The sequence below is a fragment of the Cyprinodon variegatus genome, unplaced genomic scaffold, assembly GCF_000732505.1.
Source record: "Cyprinodon variegatus isolate N-32 unplaced genomic scaffold, C_variegatus-1.0 Scaffold232, whole genome shotgun sequence".
Classification (NCBI taxonomy): domain Eukaryota; kingdom Metazoa; phylum Chordata; class Actinopteri; order Cyprinodontiformes; family Cyprinodontidae; genus Cyprinodon; species Cyprinodon variegatus.
In genome coordinates, this window is record NW_015150685.1 from 1,035,274 (window position 1) to 1,057,802 (window position 22,529).

The 22,529-nt window shown below is 45.0% G+C and overlaps 2 protein-coding genes across 5 annotated transcripts in view; both read left to right on the forward strand.

Moving 5' to 3' along the window:
* Positions 1-10,149, forward strand: part of ncapd3 (non-SMC condensin II complex subunit D3) — a 33,064-nt gene extending 22,915 nt beyond the window's left edge. The window contains exons 17-34 of one of the 2 annotated variants that reach the window (XM_015381391.1): positions 463-654; positions 724-821; positions 896-1,005; positions 1,351-1,458; positions 3,867-3,981; positions 4,087-4,182; positions 5,796-6,034; positions 6,103-6,182; positions 6,250-6,387; positions 7,037-7,170; positions 7,254-7,567; positions 7,642-7,809; positions 8,154-8,263; positions 8,352-8,419; positions 8,507-8,554; positions 8,679-8,741; positions 8,839-8,878; positions 10,014-10,149. In XM_015381391.1, coding sequence (XP_015236877.1) covers positions 463-654; positions 724-821; positions 896-1,005; positions 1,351-1,458; positions 3,867-3,981; positions 4,087-4,182; positions 5,796-6,034; positions 6,103-6,182; positions 6,250-6,387; positions 7,037-7,170; positions 7,254-7,567; positions 7,642-7,809; positions 8,154-8,263; positions 8,352-8,419; positions 8,507-8,554; positions 8,679-8,741; positions 8,839-8,878; positions 10,014-10,077 — 2,185 coding nt within the window. In that variant the 3' untranslated portion in view covers positions 10,078-10,149. The remainder of the gene's footprint in view (positions 1-462; positions 655-723; positions 822-895; positions 1,006-1,350; positions 1,459-3,866; positions 3,982-4,086; positions 4,183-5,795; positions 6,035-6,102; positions 6,183-6,249; positions 6,388-7,036; positions 7,171-7,253; positions 7,568-7,641; positions 7,810-8,153; positions 8,264-8,351; positions 8,420-8,506; positions 8,555-8,678; positions 8,742-8,838; positions 8,879-10,013) is intronic. The other variant, XM_015381392.1, reaches the window with a different exon arrangement.
* A 9,346-nt stretch (positions 10,150-19,495) lies between these two features.
* Positions 19,496-22,529, forward strand: part of LOC107088890 — a 24,757-nt gene continuing 21,723 nt past the window's right edge. For all 3 annotated transcript variants that reach the window (XM_015381357.1, XM_015381359.1, XM_015381358.1), the window contains exon 1: positions 19,496-19,720. In XM_015381357.1, coding sequence (XP_015236843.1) covers positions 19,642-19,720 — 79 coding nt within the window. In that variant the 5' untranslated portion in view covers positions 19,496-19,641. The remainder of the gene's footprint in view (positions 19,721-22,529) is intronic.

Consider the following 22,529-nt stretch of genomic DNA (forward strand, 5'->3'; position numbering starts at 1 on the left):
AAAACATTTCAGAAACCGTATGTATCAAATATGATACATTTGGCATTACAGGGTTAACTTGCCATTTTATTACTGATGGACAAAGTTTAAAGTTATTGGAATGTTGAAATTGTTGAATTATTTTAATTATTATAATGTTTAATCTTCTCTGAACGCCAGACTGAATTTTATGTACCTTTGTAACAGTTCACCTTGTAAGTGTAGTTTAATCTATAACCTGTTAAGGACAACGCTTAGCAGCAAAACTGGATATCAAAACAAATGTGGTTCATGCAAGTGGTAGACATAGATACACTTTTTCCATCTTCTGGGCATTTTTGGTATTGAATTTTCTTCAATCATCCAAGCAGTCTCTGAGATATATATATATATATATATAGTTTCTTGCCTGTGTCAGGATATTTTTTTTTTGCTTTAATCCCTCAGTCCAATGTCTCACAGCTTCCTCCTTCTCCTGTCCAGTCGATACTTCAGCCGGGCTTTCAGCATCTGGTCCAAACAGAACAAATTCAGCCCGGCCTTCATCTCCAGCCTGGTCTCCCACACGCAGACGGACCACGCCGCAGGAGCCTGGCTGCTGCTCTCCAAGGCCGTCTCCTCAGTGTCCCGAGTCCCCCACGGCCAGATCCTGGACGCCTGGGACACCATGATCAGGTGAGGACCAGTCTGGTCCGGTAGGTTCTGCTTGGTCCCTTTTATACTGATCTGGGTTCCTGGCCTTAGATCGGACAGCGTAAACGTGACCAGCTGCTGCCACATCCTGTCTGTGGTCGGAGACGTTGCTGCTCACCTGAACGAGGACACCAAGGAGCGTATCATCGGTGAGCAGCCGCAGGGTGCCGCAGAGCTTCGGGCATCCCGGAGTAGCGTCCTTAAGTCTCTCCTCTGTCTGCAGCCGACCTGATGTCCCGACTGAAGACTTTCCGCCTGCCCCTGGAGGTGATCAGCGCCGCCATGGACACGCTCTACCAGCTGGGTTGCAGTGAAGACATCAGACTTACCCAGGTGGGACAGCGTTACGGTTTGTCTCCTCCTAGGTCTAACCCTTCCTAATTCAGAACCACACTTTAGGAGCCACTCTATTTCTACGCTTCATGGGTCAGTACCTTCAGTGACCAGCAGAGGGACACCAGCAGCTCCCAGCCCTGAGGTTCCCCTCCACTGCCACACACCACTAGCTTAAAATGTTCTTCCCAGCAGCTCTAGGTGCAGCCCTCTGACCCAGGCTGGTACCGTTCATATGAACCTTGCAGGAAACTTTAGAAAAACAAAAGCTGCGTCAGTATGATCCTGCTGGTCTGTGTCCTCTCAGTGGCTACCATGATGATTGATGTGTCTGCTCTTCTCCAGGCCTTCCTGAACCAGCACTGCGGTGAACTGGTGTCCATCTGCGAGGCTTATCTAGCTGGCATCATCCTGAACGAGAACAAAACTCAGGACCTGAACGAGGACCTGATGGTGAGAATGGCGATTTCATTCCAGGCAGAACTTTGTAGAAGGAGGCTTAAAGGTGGCGGACAGGAAGACCACGGCACCAAGGAGGAGCCCTGGACCAGCTGCCTCAATCTTTGCTTAACTCCCACTTCACACCCAGTCAGTGGCAGCTGGTGGAGTTCTCTCTGGGGGGGCTATAACTTCAAAATAGTTGTATAAAAAAACTAAACAATTGTATACTAAGGTATCACATAAGTATATTTACATGAATACCAACAACAAAAAACAACATTCTAAAATTTTCTGCAAAATGCTTTAAATCGGTCATAGCTGTCTGAATCCATGCTGGGTCAGATCCTGACATTTTAGAGGGGTTCAGGGGGGAAAATGTTAAAAACTCAAGTCCTTCTCTGTACATTCACTTAATGTTGTACACTTTACAGTACTGACAATGTCATCACTGGTTTCACTGTATGTTTAATTGTTGAAGGATGTGAAAGCTCATTGTGGGTAAAGGCGGGAGGGAGAGCGCACAGTACGGGGGCGGGCGGGAGCGGTGATAAGCGGCAGTCCTGCGAACTAAAAACGTGTTTTAAAACGTAAAATAAAATGCAAAATAAAGTCATAAATTACCAGTCTATGTCTATCATATACACTACCGTTCAAAAAAAAATCTTATTTCAAATACACATCATTATTTCTAACCTTGTCAATGTCTTGACTCTATTTTCTATTCATTTCACAACGTATGGTGGTGAATAAGTGTGACTTTTCAGGAAAACACAAAATTGTTCGGGTGACCCCAAACGTTTGAACGGTAGTGTATATACTTCACAATGTGCTGGATATTGCAGCTCATACCGCACATCATGCACTATACGGTGAAGAATCGGCCAGTAATGTGCTCAGCTAAGCTCAGCGTGTTTAATTCCTCAAACTAATGACACCAATTGCCTTGAGCAGTAGGTGAACGTTGGAATCATGAGGGAACAAACTATTACAGGTGCGGGCGGGAGTTGGACTGAAAATCATAATTCTTTGCGGGAGCGAGCGGGACTGAACACTGTGGGACCGGGTGGGCGCGGGACTGGAAAATCTGTCCCATGCAGGCCTCTAGTTCAAAGGAAAACCAGTTAATTGCATTGACTCATTCACTTTGGTGCAAGTTCCTGGGGGCCCCATAAAGCTCTGTTTACATGTATGATTAATACAGTTATTCCTTATTTTTGCACATTGTGTTTTTGATAACCCCCGCCCCCCTTCAGTGTCCACCATTTTGGATCCGTTCATTTGCTGCACATGTTCAGAAAGGTCCAAACAGACAGCAGCAAACCATTTGAAAACAAACGATATGAAGAGCAGTGTTGCCAACTTAGCGCTTTAGTCGCTATATTTAGCGACTTCTCAGACCCCTCTAACACTTTGATTTTTAAAAAGCGCCTAGCATCAAATCTAGCTACTTTTTTCTGCTACTGGAGACTTTGGCGACAACAAATCATGGCTTGTCTACAGTATTTACTTTTTCTGTCGCCTTTTTGGAAACATCATTAAATGTGGACTATAGAGACTTTAAAATATTCCTTTTGCTGACAGAGCGACCCACTTAGAGCAGTATACCAAAATTTTTTATTTATAAAAAAAAAAAACCATTTTCATCTGTCAATCTGCTCTATCCAGAACTCGTCAAGTGGAAAAGTTTTACCTTTACTTGGTTAAATTTCATAAAAAGTCATCTTAAAGAAATCTTTTGCTATCAGATTATTAATCAAAAAATATTTGCAAAATGATAGTTAGTTCAGGGTTTCCACAGGTCATTGAAAATCATTGAGTCATTAAATTATATCTTTAGTCATGGGTACTTTTTAATGGCATTAAAATTATTTCTAAGAACATTAAACAAATTAGAGTTAATCATTCCTGTATAAACCCTGTAGAAGCTTATGAGGCGCTGCTGGTGCTGCCCTAGACATGCTGGAGGACCTTCTGATGCGCCTTGATGCACATCAAGCATTGACTCTGCATGGAGACCAGCTGCTTCTGCTGCTCAAAACGCTTGCGATGTGAATGTAGCATTAGAGGCTGCGAGAACATTCTAGAGAAAGATGTTTGATCGTGAATTCTGCTCAACATCAGAGGGCAACAGTGTCCTGTCAGAGAGGGGCCCCGATCAGTCCCTGAAGGACTCAGGTCTGTCCTAACTTGGACCCCCATGGAGGAGAACAACCAAAACCATTTCAAACTGGTTTAAAGCTGGACTCCACTGAGGAGACACCGAAGCTCAGGACTGCAGCCAAGATGGTGTACAGCATGATGTCGAAATAGTGGGAGGTGTCCACTCTAGAAGCAGCCTTGAATACCCAGACTGCTCGGAGACCAGCTGACCCAGAGTGTCCTCTGAAGGACTCTGACTGAGCAGATGTTGTGTGTTGCAGATCAAACACCTCCACACCCTGGGCGCAGCCTCCCTTCACTGTCCTGCCAAGGTCGGCAGAAGGACGGTGTTGCTGGTGGAATCTGTCCTCACATCCCCATCCAAGAAGCTGGCAGGTGGGTAAGGTAGATCCAGCCCGTTCTGATGGACCATCAGAGCCCGTTGGTCGGTGTAGAACCGGTCTGGCAGAGAGGAGTTCTGATTGGCTGGTTTTCTTCCAGACGGTGAGGAGGATCTGCCAACATCTCAGCCTCTGACCCAGTTCAGGGACAATGAGTTGCCGTCCAGCGTCAAAGCCCATGGAGTCATCACGTTAGGTGAGGTGCCACAGTGCCTGGTTCCGTTCCGGCCTTGTCCCGATAATATCCGGTTTAGATCAGGCTTGGTACTGATTAACCCAGTTCCACATGGGTCCGATCCGACTTGGTTCTTATCAGACCCGGTTCCGATCAGATCCAGTTCCAATCAGGTTTGGATTTCAATCAGCTCCGGTTCCAATTAGGTCTGGTTTTCAATCAGGGCCGTTTTTCGATCAAGTCCGGTTCCAATCAGGTTTGGTTTTCAATCAAGCCCCAATCAGGCCTGGTTCCAATCAGATTCCGGTTACTAACAGATTCCGGTTCCGATCAGGTCCAGTTCCAAACAGGTTTTGTTTTCAATAAGACCCTGTTCTGATCAGCCCCAGTTCTGATCTGGCTGAGATCTGATTAGGCCTGATTCCGCATGGGTCCGATCCAACTTGGTTCTGATCAGGTCCAGTTCAAATGAGGTTTGGTTTTCCATCAGGCCCCATTCACTTCAAATCTGGTTCCAAACAGGTTTTTTTTTTTCAATCAGGCCCTGTTCCGATCAGATTCAGTTCCAAAGAGGTTAGGTTTTCAATCAGGCCCCAATCAGACCGAGTTCCAATCAGGTCTGGTTTTCAATCAGACCCGGTTCTAATCAGATCCAGTTCCAATCAGGTTTGGTTTTCAATCAGGCCCGGTTTCGTCAGGTAAAGTTCTAATCAGGTTTGGTTTTCAATCGAGTACCAATCAGGCCCTGTTCCGATCAGATCCGGTTCCAATCAGATTCGATTTTAATTAGGCCTGGTTCTGATCAGGTCCGGTTCCAAACAGGTTTGGTTTTTAATCAGGCCCCAATCAGACCCAGTTGCGATCAGATCTGGTTCCAAACAGGTTAGGCTTTCAACCAGGCCCGGTTTGGATCACGTCCAGTTCCAATCAGGTTTGGTTTTTTAATCAGGCCCGATTCCGATCAGGCCATATCATTTCCAGTTCCAATTGGGTCTGGTTTTTCGATCAGTCACGGTTCTGAACAGATCCAGTTCCAATCAGGCACGGTTTGGATCATGTCCAGTTCCAATTAGGTCTGTTGTTTAATCAGGCCCAGTTCCGATCAGGCCCGTTTGCAAACAGGTCTGGTTTTCAATCAGGCCCAGTTCAGATCAGGCCCGGTTCCGATCAGGTCCGTTTCCAAACAGGTCTGGTTTTCAATCAGGTCCAGTTCCAAAAAGGTTTTGTTTTCTGATCAGGCCCAGTTCTGATCGGGGTCAGTTTTGATCAGGCCCAGTTCCGCATGGGTCCAATAGGACTTGGTTCTGATCAGGCCCAATCTGGTCAGGTTTGGTTTTAAATCAGGGCCCGTTCCGATCAGATCCGGTTCCAAACTGTTTTTTTCCCCCCATCAGACCCGGTTCTGATCAAGCCCGGTTCTGATCGGTTTCAGTTCTGATCAGGCCCGGCTTTGCACGGATCCGATATGACTTGGTTCTGATCAGGCCCTATCAGCTCTGGTTCCAATTAGGTCCAGTATTAGATCAGGACCAGTTCCGATCAGATCCGCTTCCAAACGGGTTTTGTTTTCAATCAGGCTCCGATCAGGCCTGGTTGCGAGCTGGTCAGTTCTGATCCGGCGGTCCTCTCTCCAGGTAAGCTGTGTCTGCAGCAGGAGAAGCTTGCCCAGAGGTACCTGCCAGTGTTCGCCCGGGAGCTGGAGGTGGGCCCAGACGTGGCGGTCCGGAACAACGTGGCGGTGATCATGTGCGACCTGTGCGTCCGCTACACCAGCATGGTGGACCTGTACATCCCCAACGTGTCCGCCTGCCTGAGGGACAACTCCGCCGTGGTCAGGGAGAACGCCCTCATCATGCTAACCAACCTGCTGCAGGTGGGCATCAGGAGGTTCTACTGCTGCCGGGTTCTGTCCGGGTTCTGACCCACCATCTCTGTTTCCAGGAGGAGTTTGTCAAATGGAAAGGCTCCCTCTTTTTTCGCTTCATGATGGCACTGGTTGATCCGGTTCCTGCCATTGCCAGGTGAGTCCAGGTCTTCCTTCAGAACTGGGACTGGTCCAGAATCCTGACGCTCCCCTTCCTGTTGCAGCCTGTGTGAGTACTGCCTGCTGCACCGGCTGCTGAAGAAGAACCCAGAGATGTTCAGCCAGCACTTCATCGAGTGCATCTTCCACTTCAACTCCTACGACAAGCACACGTCCTACAACAAGTTCCCCCAGAGCGACAGGTAGGCCCCTCCCCCAGAGCAAGACTGAGGCCCCTCCCTCGGAGCAGTTCTGGCTGTTGGTTACGATCGGAGCCTCTAGTTCTGGTCTCAGCTGCGGGTCCTGGTCAGAGCTGCCGGTCCTGGTCAGAGTCACCAGTTCGGGTCGGAGCTGTTGGGGAGGGCAGATGTTTGAGTGATCTCACTAGGTGTGACATCAGTATTAGCTTCTTAGGTTAGCCGTTAGCATTAATTCCCATGCACCTTGTTATACAAAATGACAATAAAAGTCATCTAAATCTACCAGAATCACCATGGAACTCCTGAAAAGGATCGCTGATTGCAATCGGACCACAGCTCAGCCAGAAGTTCTAATGCTGGATTCGGGGTTCTTCAGACCTGTTTAATCAGGAAACCAACATCCTCTCTGGTTTAGTTTGTTTCTGTGTTCCATGTCGCCTCAGAATCCATCTTTGTTTTGGTTCTAGTCTGTTTTAGATCAGGTTTTTGTTGGTCTGGTAAATCAGATCTGAAGGATCTGCGCTGCTCGGTGTCCCATCTGCTGGTTTCTCTCTCTCTCTGCCACATGTTGGCATCATTGAGTCCTCTGCGCCTCCTTGCTGTCGCTACCAGGACAGATAAATGTTTTTGTTTTTTTTTATGTTGTGTGCAGAGAGAAGGCCCGGTTCTCCCTGAGGGGAGCTCAGAACAGGGAAAAGCGCTTTCGGATTTACCGCTTCCTTCTGGAACACTTCACCGATGCCCAGCGCTTCAACACCACCAACAAGATCAGCCAGACAGTCTTAGGTGAGCTGGGTCGGAGTGTCCAGGCCCATCTGGAGAAGGTAGGGAGACTCAGACCTCTAACAGTTTGTCTTTTGCTTTCCCAGCATGCTTTGCAGAGGAGGAGCTGCCTCTAGATTCAGATGGAGCCGAGGTTCTGTCGGAGACCTTCAACGTTTTGAGTCTGAAAGAGTTTAAGCTGCAGGCAGTGTCAGCACCAGCAGGGGGAGCTGAGGAGTCAGAGGAGGAGAACGTGGCCACCATGACCAAGGTTGTCCTGCAGGTTGCCCAGAGGAAGGTGGTCTCTCAGGTCCAGAAGAAGGCCTTCATAGAGAACACAGTTCCTCTGATCATCAGCCTGAAGAACCTTCTGGAGCAGAAACGCTCCCCTGTCCTCAAAGACCTCATGGCCTACCTCCAGGTGAGGGCGCCCTGCTCCTCAAACACTCCAGCCTCCGCCTTCACACTGAGCTTCACCTCTATGTTCTCCTTTAGGTAACCATGCAGGACTATAGGAATGAGGTGAAGGAGTTCTTCGCTGGAGATGAGCAGCTGGCGGCTGAAGTGGAGTTTGCTCTGAATACAGCAGAAAAGGAGAGAGAGATGGCAGAGAAGATGGAGAGCTGCAGCCTTACGGCGAATGGCCCAACGACCCTACCCAAGGTCAGCCTGCAGACCCAAGAGATGGTGGGATTGGTGGGGTTCTCAGATCCAGGAGATGATGGGTTCCTCAGATCCAGGAGATGATGGGTTCCTCAGATCCAGGAGATGATGGGTTCCTCAGATCCAGGAGATGATGGGGTCCTCTAGAGGATATCTAGTTTTGGCTCTATTGGTTTGTAGAAATGTTCTACCGCAGTGTGAGAGGAACCAGTTTAAATCAGAGCTGAGCCTGAAAGGTATCATAGGGATGAGGCTGGACCATGTTCCTGGAAGTTTGGTCCTGATGCTGAGACTAAAAGTTCCTGACTGACCCTGAAGGCATCACTGCTCTGGTTTCTCCCTAGGGTTCAGAGCTCCTCTCTCCTGCCAGGAGACCCCTGCTGCCCTTCAACTTCACCACACCTCAGCCGCCTCCTCCAAGCTCCGGCCCAACCAGACTGGCCCACACCGACCGGTAGGTTCCGCTGGGTCGCCACATCTGCTCCCAGATCTGTAGCTGATAGAATGCACCCGTAGATCTGTGTTAACATGTTGTTCTGTAGCAGGCCTGTCCGCCCGTTCAGGAAGGAGGACCATTGTCGCACTAAATCGATGACTCCTGACAAGACAGGTAGGAGCTGAGCTCAGCTGGCCTCTGGGCCCCGTAGAACCGGGCTAGACCCGTCTGGTCGCTGATCTTTTCTTCCTTTGTTTCCAGCCATCGTTAGAGGAGGAGCTAAGGATAGAGCCGTCAGCACTCCCAAAGGTACGGGTCCTCCCCTGCACGCCTCCACAATTTGTAGATCCAAAGTTCCTCATAGCAGTCCACCTACAGCTTCTAGTCTAGAAGGTTATGGTTGTGGAAATCTGAAGCTTTCAATATGTCTCAGGTTTTGAGATCAGCCTGACGTTCAACGAAGGACTCAGCGCCATCCTGAGTGACCCAGGAACCAGTAAGATCTTTTAAACCAGGCTGTTTTCAGCCCCTTTGCATCAGAACAGGGGCCCGTGGCGCTCTGTGATGAAACACGGTGTGTTCTGTTCCTGCAGGTTTCAGCGGAGAGTCCAGCATCAGATCAAATGGACAACCGTAAGTTTTCCTCCTTCCTTCTTCTTTGTCTGACCCTGAAATTCCACATTCTGCATTATTCGCTTCTGCAAAGTAGCGCTAGGGGAGGGGGTAGGGGTCTGAGAGTGTGGGTGTGTTGTTTACACAAACGCCTACTGATTCGCCGACCCTTACCTAGACAGGAGTAGGAATGGCCCACTGATCTCTATTTATTCACTGGATTGCTGGTTGCAGTACAGGGTTAATGTGAAGCCACCGGCTGCCATATTGGTACTCCCTAGTTAGACCGGTCACAATGTAAACAATCCATTCAAACCGTTTTTTAGGGCGACTTTTAAAATAAAGATAAATTGATCACTTAGACACACTAGCTGTTTCATAACATCAGTAGATTACTTTAACTTATAATAAAAAATAGGCACATCACATTGCGTAGTCATAAAGTTAATGAAGTCTATAAATCATGTAATATAACATATAAATCCATCACAACAACATGAATGCATTAATGGAACATAATAATACAGATGTATTAACAATGATGCATTAAATGATGTAATATACATGTATTGATAAGATTTTTATGGTAATTACATCTTACATGTCTGGTAATACATGTGATGTATATATATATAGAACAAGAAGAAGAATACTTGTTTGCCCAATGAGCGATTTGTCCATGATTACCTTACGACGGCCTACTGAATTTCAAACATGTTGGATTTTCTCCCAACCTTATGGCTCCTGATCGGGAGGTGGTCCTCCTTAGACGCACGCAGACTACCTGGTTTTGGAACGTAAACCAGGCTTACAGCTTTCTTTGTTTTGGTAATCCAATCTCCAATTAGGATTGTTTCTCCAACATGTAGCTAGTACTGAAGAAAAATAAAAAAGGGAAGCTAGATTTCTGACACCAAGCTTTGGTCTGAGTCCAAAGAGGTTTGGGTCAGAACCAGCAGTCTCAGTGGTAGAGGGCTCACAGCACTGCAGATCTATTGAAAGGTAAGGGCAAAGGGAGCGTGGCCTAACTTCACCAACCAGCATTGGGACGTGAAGCCAAGCTGCACTCGCCTCTAATTTGTCTCTTCCTCTGACTGTGAGTGAAGTTCTGTGTTGTCATGGTTACGCTCCATTCCTGTGATTGGCTGTTTTTCAGAGCTCCTGGGCCGAGGCGCTGGAACGTTCTGTCCCCTCTCCGCCAGAAGAAGAAATCTTCTTGAATTTAGACGTTTGTCTTTCCCTGATGTCCATGTTCTCCTGTTTCCTGTTGGTCTTCATGTCTTAGACCTTCCTCTCCTTCTTTATATGTTTGCTAATAAATGGATCTAAAGAAATGTCCTGCCTGAAGTTATTTGAAATGTGTAGAAGAAAAGTTTTGGGCGGTGGAGCGTTGTATGATGAGTGAAACCGGTTCTGTTTTGGGATGGTAGAAGAAGAATTGGGTACTGGTCTGGTCCACTGTCCTCATCCAGCTGGGAAGGCTTTGGCCCGTTCTCCTTCACCTTAGAAGGATTGAAAGGGTGCTTGTTCCAGGTGGTACCATCAGAACCTCAGTACAGATGGACAGAGCCTTCTGGCTGCTCAGAACATCCGCTTTTCTTCATGGTTCTGTCAGACCAGAACCCTCCCAGTCGGCCCGTACTGGTGCTGCTCACTCTGGGTTGAAGCGTCTCCACGTGTTCTAAGGGCAGCAGAGAAGAGGGGACATCTGTGATCAGATTTACCATCTAAACAACCCGAGGAGCCGCCTCTGGTTCTGGATGGACAGAAAGGGTTCTGGTAAGAAAGTTAGTTGGCTTTAAGACCGTTTGGGTCCTCAGCTATGACATCACATTTATTTCAAAACCCCCGCAAGCAAACTAAACCTACTTGCATGTATGTTAAACTACTTCTGCGCATGGTTTATCTACCCCCTCACAATAAAATCGCACACGTGTGAGAAACTCCCGCTTCAGGAGAACATTTCTTCCCTTTTGTATTCAGTGGCCTGCGCTCTCGGACTGATTTTCTCCCCACGCAAAGGAAAATGTGTTTGGACATGTTGGGCTGAGACAAACGTCTTCTGTAAGCCTCCTGATTGGGCCTTGCAGATACGATACCATGGGAAGTAGTGTCAGGAAGCCTTTGACTGACAGCTCGTCATCCATAAGTGAAGACAATGGCTGGAGGCGGGACAGTGGCAGAGGCTTCTCCAAGGTTTGCGGTTCGTGGGGCAAGTGGAATTCACAACTGTTATTGCCCCAAAAAAGCACAATTATTCCTCATACAGTAGTGCTATCTTTGAATAAACAGCCGTAGAACGACATACAATGACATTAATGATCGTGTCTGCGAGGCCCAATGAGGAGGGGGCTTACAGAAGACGTTTGTCTTCTCCCAACCTGTCAAAACACATTTTCCTTCTCGCGAGGAGAAAATCAGAGGGCAGAGACGCTTTCCAGAGCGCAGCCATCCTCGAGTGTGGCTGATGGATAAAAAAATTGTGCACGCGGTGAGATCCCAAGCATGATCCACTGCGCGTCTGGGAGGAGCTGGTGCGTGTGGAGAGCCATTTTCTCCTCTGAAAGCAGCAGTTTCTCGTGCATGTGTGATTTTTTTTTTCTGCGGTGGTAGATAAACCATGCCCTGAAGTAGTTTAACATACATGTGAATATGTTTACTTTGCTTGCAGGGGTTTTGAAATAAATGTGACGCCATACTCAGACTCCTGTCAGCTCAGGTCATCCTATCATCCTGAGGCCAAAGTTCTCAGAGCAGCTGGACTGTTTTACCTCCCATAAGAAGTTCCCCCTTTAGATCTGAACCTCCTCTCCAGGTCTGCTTCAGATCTAAATAAACCATTGCACCTCCAGGACAGATACTGCAGTTCTATGATGTCCAAATAGGGACTGATCCACTGGGGAAGCGGTACCAGAAATCCAGTTTAAATGTGTCAATCAAGGCAAGTTAATTTCTACATGCATGAACCTTTCAAAAGTGCTTTACAAGAGTTAGACAATAAAATAAAACAATAAAAGCAAATAAAGATGAAAACACAGTAAAACTAATCAAACATTTCAACCACCTCAACAGTTTACCTTCATCAGTTAAAGGCAGCTCTAAACAAATGGGTTTTTAACTTTGACTTCAAAGAACTCAGGCTTTCAGCATTTCTTTTGGGAGTTTGTTCCAGATCAATGAAGCATAGGAACTGAACTAACAAACTTGGGGCATGTTGGCCTAGTGGTTAGAACAGTGCGCTTGTGCTCTGAGAACATTGCAAGTACCAGGTTCGATCCCCACAGCCTGCACTCTGGGTTCCTGAACAAGACCCTTAACCCCACATTGCTCCTCGGGCGCCGCACAATGGCAGCCTGCTGTTCCCCAAAGGGATGGGTTAAATGCAGGGAGTTAATTTTGTTGCTTTGTACTTCTGACAATGCAATGACAAAGTTGATTTCTATTCTAAATGCTGCTTCTCCATGTTTGGTTCTAGCTCTGGTTGGACAAAGTATGAACTAGAAGACCTGGGTGGTCTGGGAGAGTGACCCATTATATATTGAGGTGCTGATCTATTCAGTGATTTCAGCATTTTAAAGTCTATTCTCTGAGCTACAGGGAGACACTGGAAGGACTACAGAACTGGGCTGATGTGATCTACTTTCTTAGTTATTGTGAGAACGTGGGCAGCAGCATTTTGGATCAGCTGCAGCTGTCTGATGGACTTTCTTATGCAAACCTTTAAATGATAAATGCATGAGTTTTTCTAGATCCTGCTTGGACATTTGCCCTTTAATCCTAGAGATGATTTTGCGGTGATAAAAGGCTGACTTCGTAACTCCCTTTATGAGCCTCTAGAACAGGCATCCCCAAACTCGGTCCTCGAGGGCCGCTGTCCTGCAGGTTTTAGATGTTTCTCTGCTCCAGCACAGCTGATTTTAATTGATAGTTGATTAACAGGCTTTTGCTCTACTGCAATCATTATAATCAGCTGTGCTAAAGCAGGGAAACCTCTAAAACCTGCAGGACAGCGGGCCCTCGAGGACCGACTTTGAGGATGCCTGCTCTAGAGGTTCAGGTCTGAGTCCATCATGACAAGATTTTAGCCATAATCAATGGTTTCTTGCTGAAGCTGTGAGCTTAATCTGCATCTCCCCTTTGGTCTCAAGATTATTACCTCAGTATTGTTTTTAATCAGTTGAAGAAAATGATGGTGCATATTGATGTTCTAAGCATCTAGCCAATGCTCTGATGGGGTCAGAGTCACCTGGTGACATTGGGATTTAAAGCTGTGTCCCATCTCCATAATTATAGTAGCTGCTATGGTTGTTTGCTCTAATCTGAGCTAAGGGGAGCATGCAGATATTGAATAGGAGGGGACCCTGAATGGAGCCTTGAGGATCCCCACATGATTTTTCTGATGTCTGATTAAAAGTCCCCTGCTGACACATAGAGGTCCCTTCCTTTATGGTAGGATTTAAAGCAGTCCAGTCCTGTACCGGAAAGGCTGGCCCAGTTTTTCTAGATGCTCTAATAAAATCAATCAATCAATACTTTCAATCGCTGCACTGTGGTTCTTCATAATCTTACTCAGTGGCGGATCTAGGGGGTGTTTACTTGGGCTACGGCCCTGGATGTTTCCCCGAGAACCCCAGATCTCGCTTCTGAGCTGATCTGAAGAATGAATTTCGGACAGAAATAATAGTCAGTTACCAAACAGTTTTCCAACTCGTGTGTGTTTATAATTTTTCATTGCTTATATGAGAGGATGGAAACTGGCTGATAACAGGGCACAACAATTAAGACTTCCTGAAAAGACGAGTGTGTAGACTTTCTGGTAAATCACGTTCTAATGTAAAATATGACAGATTACTGGATTAAAAACATTTTAGTATACGACATGCTATCACACATAAACAATTTTAGAGAATTTAGACACAGTTACTCTTTATTCCCCAAAAATATGAGAGGAGGAGAGGAGAGAATGGATATTTCAGCTGCCTGAAATAATCCGTTCCCCCTCCATAACATGGGAAGGAATTAATTGACCTGCAAGTCTTTATCTGTCTTTATTCCTCTCTTCACCAACAACAAACCTTGAGGATTTGGTGACATTTGATCATTATTTGCCAGAGTTACGGACGGGAATCATATATTTTAGCCACCTGAAATAATCCGTTCCCCCTTTGATGATCTATATTGAATGTATTTTCTGTTAAAATGTTTAACAATTTCCAAATATTCCCAAAAAAGTTAAAACCAAAACCACTGGACTTTGTTTTCCAAGTTTGAAGATGTTTCGCTTACCATCCGGAAAGCTTTCTCATTTCAAAATGTCTTAAGTAATGCTACTCTAGACAATTTGCATTGAGAATACATTAAATAAAACTGATCAAACCAATTCAATTCAGTTTATTTCTTAACAGAGGTCACAGATTAATGGACTGGGGTCCGGATCTGGACCCACCTGCTGGCTAATCCGGACCCCACCTGATTTAAAACATTCATAATATACCGCATGTTGTCCGACAACAGTGTCCAATTTCACTTGCACCGCTTCTCCTGTTAATATGGTAAAGCCCTCTGGAGCGTCCGGCTCCAGGTTACACCTGATCCAACTCAGCCAATGATCAGTCTGGGTTGCTGCTGCTGCTACTTTTAGACACAGCAGGCAAACCTGTGGCAAGCCGGGTGATGGGAAAGAAGGAGAAGATGATGAGAAAAAGAGAGCAGAGAAAGTGTGGACTGCTGGAAGAACTGCGGTTGTGCTCAAAGATGACCCTGCACATTTAGAGGATGTTTGGCTCAACCTGCTGCTGTGAAGCAGGATTCTCCACCATGAACAGAATCAAAAATAAATATGGACCCAGGCTCAGAATGAGCTCCTTGATATGTGCTTTAGAATGGCTTAGTCTCCATTCAAACCAGGTTTAAAGCCTAGCAGGGCAGCATAAAGCCCACTGCCAACATTAAGACAGAAAAAAGAAAGAAAATAACAGTCAGTTCAGGTGTTTTATAAAAGATGTGAATCAGGAAATTGTCTTTATACCAAACTGAACCGATTGTTCTCTACTTCAAAAAACACTTTAGATTTTAATTTTTCTTTATTTAAAAAGTCAATGTATAACATGGATGCATAAAAACGTCATTTCAGTGTTAAATTCTGTTTAAAGTAACAGATTATAAATAAAAATGTTTCCAGACCTTTACTGGTTGATGATTTTCTTTATTCGGACCCCGCTGATTTTTAATTGGTTTCCCCTGATCTAGAAACTGAATCCTCTGCAGTAGAACTGTTTTGGTTCTGCTTTAGCTGGATCGGATATCTGGATAAATCCTAAAATTCCCCCAAGCGGCCTTTAGTGGATCATCAATGTCTGCAGGCAGGACGATGTTGGATGGAAGTTTCATACGGATTCCACTTGACATCCCTGAGCTAATATAAGCAGGTAGATGTGCTGGCGTATTGTAGCTCCACCTCCTTCTCCACCATGGCCTCTCAGGGGTTCCCTTTTCATGCTCCAACCTTTGTCATAACATCATAATATAACGGGAGTAGCTGAGCCTGAAGTGCTCCTGTGAAAGCATTTTAGACTCTGTTTAGGCTCCATCTACACTTATCTGACGGCACCAAGCGGACCGAGCGCAGCATCTGAATATAGCACTTTCAAATTATTCTACACATGCGTTTATCTAATCATGGATGTCATGTTTATGCTTCTGATTAATGCATTAAATGTATATTTTCTTATTAAATAACAGCAGAATCTATCCCTCTTCCCCTCTATCCCATAATAAACGAAATCAATAAAATTTTTTCAAAAAGTCTAAATTTTCTGTTTTTCATCTTTAATGATAATATATTGATGTGAAGAAATCATAACTGTATTTTGGTTGTAAGTTTATGGTGAATGTATTTGCTGAGCGGCTGTGTCCTCTGAAGGTACGATTCGTCAGCCGATTATGTTATAATGCGGCATCGAGGCCTGTTCGGATTGGAAGACTCCTCAGTCGTTTCTCAATTCACAAGAACGCAAGTAAAGAGTGTGTCCTTGCCAAGTATTTTCTTGAAAAACACAGGAAAATCTGGACTCTGGGAGAACGGTGGCATGCAGAATAGATATGAATCAATTGGAACAGAAGCGTACTGATGACATCACCACATTCGAAGCTCGTTTGGAGCAGCATTTCACCTCCTGTTATTAATAGTCTCTAGATAATAATAAATGATTCCTTTTTCTTTTTTTTTTATTTATTTCTTTTTTTTAAGTTATTGTTTTTCTCAGACAGATAGAGAAAAGCACCCGTTATCTTGTTACAGTAAAATGGATCAGAAAAAAAACATCTTGTGTCCACTTATCAGCAACTGTCCAGCTCTTTCTTTTTTTGCCTTCCCTACACAAATAACCATAAAACAAGGCGGTAATAATAATAAACATACTAATAAAAAAAGTAGTCCAGCAACAATGTAAATAAGAAGCCAGACTTACAACATATAACATAAATCACAAAACAACACTGAAACACCCTAGAAAGTCTATTACAGCAATACTGTTCCTGTATCTAATAACATATAAATAGAAAAACAATTGAAAAAAACAATTGAGCTAGGAATGGGCACCGCACCTCATTAAATATGTCTTCCCTCCCAGCCACCCTATAGGTGACCATTGAACTTAGAACCTGTATCCACTCCTTAAACGTGGACTGAGTGGGAGATTTCCAGTGGCGTAAAGTTATCTTGAACCCTGTTGTCATAGCTAAACAGCACCAAGATTTCTGATGTTTCGACATTTTAATATTATCTGAATGTAATCCTAACAGGCATAATGCAGGGTTTTTGACCAAATGTGCCCAACACCTTATTTACAAACACAATTATCGAATTCCACATGTCTTGTTTTGTCACAATAATGTAATATATGCAACCTTTCCAGTACATCTCTGCCATAAGTCACTGTTTCTGAGTTTTAGTCTTGCCAGTTTGGAAGAGGTCCAGTGGGATCTACCGGTATTTAATATCTTATAAAAAAAATGAGTTGAGATTGTGCTTCACACGAATAACAGTGCCACGATGAACATCATTTTCTGGAATCTCATGAGCTAGATCCCTATCCCAACAGGCTTTAATCCCATCCAGTTTAGGCGCCTGCATACTTCTAATAAGTTCCTAGAAATGTGAAGCTCTTCTGTTTTTCTCTCTAGTCTTATGGGATATTGCCTGGATTTCTGTCTGACTGTACTAAATATTTTTGTTTGAGAAAATGCAATGTCTAATTTGTAAATATCACCATAATTCTGAATTGGACAAATTCTATTTTGTTTACCGGATCGTGAGAGGGGACTGGTCTATCCATCTGTGAGAGGAAGGCCTCCACCGAGAAAGGACTGTTCCTCTAGCCTGACCCACAGCGGGGTCCTTGTAGTGGGCAGGTGGATTTTAGATAAATGCAATAAAGAAAAAGACAAGTGATACCAGCCTTTTCTTGACAGTGCTAAACCCCCCCTTATCTTTTGCAGTGCATAATTTAGTCAGATTAAACTTGAAATTATTCCTTTTACATTTAATTCAATTGCAATTCAGTTTATTTCTATAGCGCCAATTCACAACACGGCATCTCAAGACACTTTACAGTTCACCAGATCATCCAGTCAAAGTGATTCAAAGTTTTCGATCTAAGAAAAACCAGTTGATTCCATCGACTCATTGACTCGAATGCAATCCCTCACACTAAGCATGCTTGTAGCGACAGTGGAGAGGAAAAACTCCCTTTTAACAGGAAGAAACCTCCAGCAGAACCAGGCTCAGTCTCCTGAGACCGGGAAGATCTGTTACCTAGGTCTGGAAAGGAGGCAAAGAAAGCAAAATAAAGCATTATCCTCACTGCAGGCAGTTAGCCTAGCCTTGTTGCTTAATAATTCTATAAACCTTTCTCCAAGCCAGCTCCCATGTCAGAGAATAAAGAGAGCACACCCAGCCAGTCACAGTCAGAGAAACAGGATTACACTGGAAAACAGGCCGATCTCTAACATCTGTAAACAAAGGTGTTGATGGCAGCAGCACAGCTGATATTTCTCTCCAGGATGGAGTCACAGCCAAACAGAAACAGACGAGGAGAAGCTGATATGAGAAAAAGCAGAGAGAGCAGAAAGTTAGAGATTTAACTAACAGAGTGGGAGAATAGAGATAGTGGGGGGATAATGATTTACAGATAAGCACCAATCCAATTAATGTTTTGTAAAATAAAACAGTCAAACCTCCATCAGAGGCAGCGGTACTTCGCATACGGGCCGTATGCGAAGTACCGCTGCATACGGCTATGTAGAGAGAGGGCTGCTGTAGATGGGCTAACGTTAGCCCAGGCTGCTGCAGATTGGCTGTTCTTTAATAAATAGATAGAAATAAATAAATAAAAAGAAAACAGCAGTAAAACTTCGGCATTCAGTCTTTGCCTGCTTTGTCTGTCAACTGTGACAGTTGCTTGGCAACAGAGCGTACGGATGGAGAAAGCTGCGGAAGGCTGGACCTGTTTGAATCCACAGCCAAAACTCTTCCGTTCTCCTTATCTTCATGGACCTCCAAGGATTCAGTCCAGATAGACTGGATCCCTGGAGGATGCAGTCAGTGCAACCAAACACAACCTTTAATAAAAAATTAATTGGAAGTGACATATGGTAATTAAAAATTAGGACATTCAACTGCTACCACCCTCCGGTTTTAGAGGGGAACTGCTGGTTCTGGTTTGGCTCGCAGGAGCAGGCTGGACCTTAGGGTCTCAGAGGGTTCTGCTCCAACCACCATTTACTTCACTCTGTGTTTATTTATACATGCAAGGATAATTTACGATAATCATTTTAAATAGATTGTTGTTTCTAAATAAATCAGTATTTAATATTTTTCTGATTGTATTCCTTTACAGTTTCGAGGGAAACAAGTATTCAACTATTCCCTACAGTTACATAAACGGAGATCGATGGATTTCCCTCAGTCAGCATTTTATTACATCTTTGCAAAGTGAAAACAGGACATCATACATTGCATGGTAATCAGCCCTGTTCTGATCTGGCCAGCGTTTGTTTTCCTAACTTAAAGTAGTCAGAATCAAAACAAATCACAGAAACTTTGGTTAAACCGTAAGATGTTATGAATAAACCTTGAGAATTATGTGAATAAGTATGCATTGTCTACAAACACCCCTCACTCAGGCATTGTGTAAAATAGCATTTTTGACAAATAGCATAAACTAAATATATAAAATAAGAGAAATCAACATTTTCTGACCACAGTCCATTTAATGTTTAAATCATTTGTTAAAACAAATATATAAAAATGGCATTAATTTATTTTATATATTTAATGATCTTTTCTGTCCCTCTATGGACCTCAGGGCTAACATCACAGTGATCTTGTGTCCCCCCTCTTGGTTTCTCCCAGGGGCCCCTGCCCCCTGCTTTTGGAACCCCCTCTCTAAGGTGTAGATGTAACCTTTTACATCAGTTTTATTCTGTGGGATATAAGTGGTGTGGCAGTAACATGGGGGCACAGAGATCTGCTGCTGAATCTCCCACCCTCTTTGGTGGCCTGAACTGCTCCTCCTCCTCCTCCTCCTCCTGGAGTCCCTCCCCCGTTGCTCCGCTCTGCTCTACTGAAGGAGCTGCTTCCAGCCACAGATCAGAGAGCCGCTCCAGCAGGAACTCCAGCGCCACCAGCGATCACCTCTAAAGTAAACGCCTTTCCTCTGCAGCTAGACTTCAAAACAGAGGAACGGATCAGGAAGATCTGAGGAGGGTTGATCCTCAGCAACATGAGTCTGAGGAGGAAGAAGGCTGGGCTCTTCATCAGCTGGCAGAGGTCCTTCTCCTTCTTGGCTCCTTGGAGAAAAGGTAAAAGCAACAGCACCTCCATTAAGGTTTTATTTCAGTTCTTTGGTTCTGGTCAGGTTCTATTCGGACCCTGAACTCCCTACACATGAAGTAAACACAGCGCAGCTCCCCATTCTGGAGGAGATCAACTGTGCTGATCTGAGGGGTTCAGGTGGAGCTTTATGGGCTTCTGTAGAACATCTCATCTTCTTCCTGCTGGTTCCACAGACCCTTCTGAACCAAGACTCTTTATCTGTTTACAGTTGTCATTTAACTCCTGTTTTTATTTGAAGTTTAATGAAAGCTGAGAGCCATAAACAGAGCCAAGGAGGCAGTCATGAGGAAAGCAGATCCAGATGTAGATTCCTTCTCCTAATCTTCCTTCATCTTAGCCAAACAGGAGCCCAGATGTGTCAGAACCAGAATAACCTGCAGCCAGCAGCTTCCTGAGTTCTAGCTCAAACTGAGCACCGTGGTGGAGGGTTAATGAGCTGGGCTGGTCCAGAGTAGGGTGACCAGATTTGGGTTTCTGAAAAGGAGGACACTTTTTTGTTTTGGGGCTGACTTATCCGGAGCCAGCTGGGCACGGAGCGACCGAACCCTACAGCAGTGTTTTTCAACCCTGGTCCTCAAGGCACCCTGCTCTGCATGTTTTGGATGTTTCTGAGGTTCAGCACACCTGATTCAGATTATTTCAGTTCAGCAAAGCCTAATAATCTGCTATCAATTGATAACAGGTGTGTGAAAGCTGGGAAACATCTAAAACATGCAGGGCAGGGTGCCTTGAGGACCAGGATTGAATAACACTGCCCTACAGTATGCTTACAGCTGCACGGTAAGGCAAAAATATACAAAGGCTTGAAATGGAATAAATATGTGTTCCTCATCAGACTAATGTAGTAGAACAATTTGACATAAATTTGGAGTCAGTGAGTCACATGACCTGGAAGCTATTGAAGAAATATCAATTATTTTTGTGATAAAAACGTTTTAAAATATACAAAAGCCTAAAATGGGATAATAATGTGTGTATCTCATCAGGCTAAGTTAGTAAAACAATTTTAACAAAGAATTTGAGTCAGTAGGTCACATGACCTGGAAGCTATTGAAGAAAATTCCCAGCTTTGTATTAAAAATATCTTAAATATTGAAAATAGCTTAAAATTGCATAAAAGCAAGTGTGCTTTACATATGTTATCTGTTGGCAAGACTTTATATTAGTTTCATCTTAGCTGGTTATAAGATAAGGAATCTATTGATTTTTTTTTTCTCAAGAGTGCTTAGTTCAGAGATTTGTTGACAGTCCCTAAATGCACCACCACGTGTGGGAGGAGGGAGCAGCTGAGAGACGCTGGCTGACATCAGAGTCCCTCAGTCGGATCAACCATTTGCTAGATCCTGCTGACTCAACAGAGCTTTAATATCCAAATCCAACTTCCACCCATCTTCACCGCGGTGCTGACGGGTTGGGTCTGTTGCACTGTAGTCGACCAAAATCCTGGATGATTTTGAAATTCCCACCTGGACATTTTTTTAGGTATGAAAAGTAGGACAGGAAGAAGAGGACATCAGTTCACCCTAGGACAGAGCATCTGGACTCCTTACAGCCATCGCGGAAACAGCGGAACGATAAATCCAAACCCAGCAGCAGATTAATGTCTGGAGCTGAAGGTTCTGTTCAGGGTCTGGATCTGTGCTGGGACCTCCAGAGCTGAGCAGAACCACATGGGCAATAAGTGTGACTGTAGCTGGTCAGGTCACCGATGAAGAACCAGTGGAACCAGCCATGTTCTGAACTACGGGGGGCTCAGAGATCCAAAGAACCAGTGGGACTCAGCAGAGATGACTGTTTGGCTCCAGAATCAGCAACCCACAGCAGCTCTGCATAGACCACACCCTCCCACCACCATGACTGGACTCTGTTCTGGTTTGGTCCGGCCCGGTGACTGAGCTTTGTTCCCTCCAGCGATTTTGTTGGATCTACTTTAGTCTCTCTAACTTCTCTCAGGTTTATTCTGGTAGTTTGAACTGCTGCCAGTTAGACCCTGCTGATGTGAACGGGTCTCAGAGTTCTGCTCTGGTTCTGCAGAACCAGACTGAGCCTCGCAGCCTCCTCATTCCTGGGCTGAACCCTGGCGGCTTGTTTGCATTGTAATCTTCCACACCTGCTGTGGAGCAAATCCCACAGATGTTTGGAGGGATTGCTCCTGCTGCTGCTGAAGGTGGTCGGGGGGGTGGAGTGGGGGGGTGGCGGGGTTCTCCTCCTGACAGCAGACACATTGTTTGCTGTGGCTCGAGGCAGAAATAAAGAGTCTTTGTAGGAAGAGAGCAGCTGGAAGGACGAGTCCATCACTGTTTTATCCCTGAACACGTTCGGAGCAGAAAATCATCTGAGGAGCAGTCTGTAACCTGACACCTCTGGCTGGAAGAACAGTTCTGAAAGATGCAGCTCTAGAGGATTCCCACCCCACCCTACACAGATGAGCAGAGATGAGTCACAGGGAGATCTTACAGAGCTGCTTGAACTGAAGCTGCAGTGCTTCCAACATTCCTGTCTTATCAGGATGGCTGGAGGGAGGGCTGGCTTTCAGCACACGGAGGGCCATAGCTGTCAGTGTGTGTGTGTGTGTGTGTGTGTGTGTGTGTAAGGTGTGGCCATGTCTTTAATACCTGGTGGGGACAATTTCCTAGGAATATGCTACATTTTGGGGACTCATAGGTACTTGTGGAGAACAACAACTGGTCCCCATAAGGAAAGTTTCTCTTCTTGGGGTGGGGGTTAGGTTTAGGACTAAGGTGTGAATTGAGTTTAGGTTAGGTTTAGGGATAG